Source organism: Perca fluviatilis, chromosome 13, assembly GCF_010015445.1.
Source record: "Perca fluviatilis chromosome 13, GENO_Pfluv_1.0, whole genome shotgun sequence".
Lineage (NCBI taxonomy): Eukaryota > Metazoa > Chordata > Actinopteri > Perciformes > Percidae > Perca > Perca fluviatilis.
In genome coordinates this window covers 35951101-35955573 of record NC_053124.1, presented here as the reverse complement: position 1 = coordinate 35955573, position 4473 = coordinate 35951101, and the positions used below count along the sequence as shown (strand labels likewise).

The window sequence follows — 4473 nt, the reverse complement described above, 5'->3', positions numbered from 1 at the left end:
TAAAGCGGGTTTGCTAGTTTATTTACTTTTTGAAAATACTTAGTTTTTACTAGTTTTAGTCTTTTTTTGTAACATGGGTTATTTGTCGGGGGCAAGATTAAAAAAAGTCAGAAAAACATATTATGTAATAATAACTCAAAAAAGTTCAAGTTCAAGTTCAAGTTCATTTATTTATATAGCACATTTAAACAGCCGCTAGACAGACCAAAGTGCTTTACAGAGCAGGCATGTAAAAACATAAAACCAGCAAGACAAAGCATAAAACACGGAATAAAAACAACAAAGCTAAGAGCAACCTTAAAACACTGACTCAAGTATACAAAAGAAGGACCACCCTAAAGAGGAAATCAATACGCTAATGAGAATAAATAGGTTTTTACCAACGACTTGAAGATAGGAAGGTTGGGGGCTGTTCTAATCTCTAAAGGCAGGGAGTTCCACAGACGAGGTCCCGCGCTCTTTTCTCTCTGCTGTAGTCTGGCACGAGGGGCTACCAGCAGAACCTGGTCGTGTGATCTTAGGCTTCTGGGCAGGGTGTACGGATGAATGAGTTCGGATAGGTAGACGGGAGCTAAGTTATGTATAGATTTGAAGACAAAGAGAAGGATTTTGAAATCTATTCTCTGTCGAACGGGCAGCCAGTGCAGAGATTTGAGAATGGAGGAGATATGGTCATATTTGAGACAGTTAAAGATAAGTCTGGCCGCAGCATTTTGGACTAACTGAAGACGGGCAATTTGGAAACTACAGTGCCTTGCGAAAGTATTCGGCCCCCTTGAACGTTTCGACCTTTTGCCACATTTAAGGCCTCAAACATAAAGATATAAAACTGTAATTTTTTGTGAAGAATCAACAACAAGTGGGTCCCAATTATGAAGTGGAACGAAATTCATTGGCTATTTCAAACTTTTTTAACAAATAAAAAACTGAAAAAGTGGGCGTGCAAAATTATTCAGCCCCTTTACTTTCAGTGCAGCAAACTCTCTCCAGAAGTTCAGTGAGGATCTCTGAATGATAACAGATAAGCTGCTGATCAGTACGGCAGAAAATCATCACCTCATCATGACGAGAGCAGACGTTCTCCTGGAGCTTCTTGGACGGCTCCACCAGCTTGTGTTTCTCAAAAGCAGGAGATTCAAAATGAGGCTGAAGGTGTTTCTCACAATAAGAGATCAGACAAACCAGGCAGGATTTGATGGCTTTGAGTTTTCTCCCGGTGCAGACATCACAGGCCACATCTTCAGCTCCAGCATAGCAGTGATCAGCAGGAGCAGCTTGGAGTCCAGTCTTCTTCAGCTCCTCCACTAAAGCTGCCAACATGGTGCTTTTCACCAGTACAGGCCTCGGTGTGAACGTCTTCCTGCACTCAGGGCAGCTGTAGATGTACTTACAATCCTCTTCATCCCAGTGACTTTTAATACAGTTCATGCAGTAGCTGTGTCCACAGTTAATTGTCACCGGATCCTTCAGTAGATCCAGACAGATGGAACAAGAGAAGGTTTCCCGGTCCAGCTCAACTCCTTTCTGCGCCATTTCACCTCTCGCTCAGTGACGACTGTCTGACTGTCTTGTGTCTCACTTCCTGAGAAGTGAGACTAGTCTCAGCTGTGATGTAATAAAAGCATGTGATACGCAGTTGTACTTGCCCCAGCATGTTGGTTACACCCATCTGCAAACTGTAGCTCTGAAGGGGAGGGAACAAGGAAATATGATCACAGAGTGGAGCAGAGGAGGAGGGATGGGTTATCAAGTTCTGCTTCATTCCTGGAAGAGGAGCGCTTTGAGAGAGATACTGGGTGTGTTGCAATGCCCATACTACCATTAGTATGACAGGGAAAGATATAGTATATCCCAATACATATAATGTCAAATGCAGAATGTCAAACATTTGTCCTGATTGTTTTTTTCAAGCCAGCGTGCTTTTCTGACCCACAATCCTCTGTGCAGCATATCTGAGCAAGACGCTCAAAGTTCAAGCTGCGATGTTATCTCAGAGTTTTATGTCCCGAAGAAAAAGTATGGTATAAGGAATGCAGCAACACTTGTTTACAACAGAGCTCATTTCTCATTTAAAAACTCTGCTGACTTCAGCTTTTAGGAGGTAAACTCTTCTTAGAATCAGAGGGTTTGGAGACGGCTCCCCAGTTTACTAAATGACTGAGTTGTCCTGTAATTAAGTTGATTAAAAGTTTATGTTGTTGACAATGATTCAAACAGAATCAGAGTAAAATTGAATGCGACCTTAACTCCATCTGGTTGAGTGTAACTAAATCCTAGCTCACACAATCCTAGGTAAGAAAAACAGCTCAAACAACGCAGTCAAGTTAAAGTCAGACAGCAGATACAGTAACAGTGAAGCAGAGAAGCCTATTTAAAGGTCCAGGGTGTAACGTTTGTAGTTGTTCATTATCATAATCCTTATTGCCCTTCACAAACTGTTCTCCGACATGAACTCCCAACAACCACGTCTGATAGACGGCTTTTTGTACACCTTCGCTTTTTGAAGCGTGAAGGCTACCGTAGCTGCAATCACGTACTGTGACCTGCGTTGTGCGAGAGAGGCGATATATGATCTCAACGCCAGATGGGAGAAATTCTTACACGATGTATCTTTAAAGAAAGTAATCAGCCGAGATTCAAGCAGTCTAGCAGTAAGAAACCTCCACAAGTCCAATGCACACTGCGGGCCATATTTTACCGATCTAAAGCCTGGCTCACACTACAGGAGTTTTAGGCCGATTTATGCCCGATTTACCCCTCCCGAGAATCTGAGAAAAAATCTTGTCGAGGACCTTGATCGGTTCCGATGTTGGGCGCAGATTATCTGGTAATGTGAGGCGTTCACAGATCGAATCTTGCACCTCCCGATCTGCTCGCAGACACATCGGGGCCGCCCCGATAATATCAAACATGTTTGATATCTAGGATTATAATCGGGCGTGAAACGACTATGATTACGTCAGTACTTCCACAATAGCCAATGACAGACAGGTCTGCAGGGAGACAGAAGTGACGGAAACTTTTGAAAAATGTCCACGAAAGCAGCTGTAGTACGGGTCAACGGTGGACAACTGAGTTGGAAGAAAGGATGGTGGAGATGTGGCGACAGCACGAGTGCCTGTTTAATGTCTCATCAGAAGAGTCTCATAATGGGAATGATAAAGAGAAGAGCTGGGGAGAGATCGCTTCAGATCTGGACCTACCGGGTGAATGTACAAAGTTGCTAGCGCACTAGCTAGCAAATGTAAACATTAGATCTAGGTCAATGATCATCTGCTACATTCAGGTCTAACAAAAGATGCATTGCACATACCGTATTTTTCGGACTATAAGTCGCTCCGGAGTATTAAGTCACACAGAACAACTAGCAGGGCGTGGAGATGTAACTGCAACGTTGACCAGCCCCTCCCGGCAGCACGGTGTTCAAGCCCCCACCTGTGGACTTGTTCCTCCAGCTCTGGCCGTCTTGCTTTCAGCGCGCGATTAGCCAATTAGCTTTCTTTGATTTCTTCATTGCAGTAAGAGTCACCTTTTCACCAGTCTCCCTCACAAGCTTCTCCCCCATTTCAAACTTTCTTTCTGCTGCTCGATGACCGTTTTCGGGCTGCATATTTTACTACCTGCAGCTTGTTATCTCTTTTCTTTCTCAGTTGTCTTTAGCAGCAGCGTTCTAGTCGTCACAAGCCTAGAGCGCCCTCTCACGGCTGTAGACGGTAATGTTTTCAGTATGAATTAACATGTAAAAACATGTTAAATTATATATATTTTGATATATAAGTTGCACCTGACTATAAGTCGCAGGACCAGCCAAAGTAGGAAAAAAATGCGACTTATAGTCCTGAAAATACGGTAGTTTGTTTGAATAATATTATCGTCCACGCTCGTTTTATTTTCTTTTGTTCTTTATTGTTACAAAGGATAAGTATTACTACAGCAGGTTGCCGTGACACAGCATCCATTTTGTTTACATGCGCTTCCCCGTGAGATCGCGTCACGTGAGGTGCTAAATTATCTTAAGATAACCTTAAGAACATCTTGTAGTGTGTGATGCCCCACTATTTTCAAATCTTGTAGTGTGAGCATGTTTAAGATTTGAGGGAAGAAAATCTGCAAAGATTCTCCTCAAGTGTGTGCTGCAACCAGATTTCAAACTCGGTTAGGATTTTAAAACTCCTGTAGTGTGAGCCAGGCTTAAGCGCTCAGCGTGAAGCGCCTGGCGCAGGCGTGTTTATGGAGGTTCATTATTTCATAGGTGTGTTTTGGGCATAACATGCAATAAACCAATCAGAGGGTCATCTCCCATTCCCTTTAAAAGCCAGGCGGGTTTGGACCTTGGAGCATTGCTATCATGACGGAGGATTTGCACCGTAAATTAACAACTGTGTCGGTCTTAAACTAGCAAAGACACTTGCGTCGGGCTTTGCGCTGCGCCGGGTGCACGATAGGGCCCTGTATGTTTATTATAAAAGGTTT

General features: G+C 43.3%; 1 protein-coding gene across 1 annotated transcript; it reads right to left on the bottom strand.

The window, feature by feature from the left end:
- Positions 1 to 414: 414 nt before the first annotated feature.
- LOC120570967 (E3 ubiquitin/ISG15 ligase TRIM25-like) lies at positions 415 to 1719 on the bottom strand. The gene is made up of 2 exons (XM_039819652.1): positions 1049 to 1719; positions 415 to 571 (listed from the first exon to the last, which is right to left on the bottom strand). Exons 1-2 carry the CDS (start codon positions 1531 to 1533, stop codon positions 415 to 417), a joined length of 642 nt encoding a protein of 213 aa, XP_039675586.1. The 5' UTR covers positions 1534 to 1719.
- Between the last annotated feature and the right edge of the window lie 2754 nt (positions 1720 to 4473).

Bases quoted from the DNA above. Each gene is read 5' to 3' on its own strand.
- LOC120570967 (XM_039819652.1), bottom strand. From the start codon at position 1,533: ATGGCGCAGAAAGGAGTTGAGCTGGACCGGGAAACCTTCTCTTGTTCC. The intron at 572-1,048 runs TTTCTGCCGTAC...TACATAACTTAG, and splicing joins CGTCATGATGAGGTGATGAT to CTCCCGTCTACCTATCCGAA.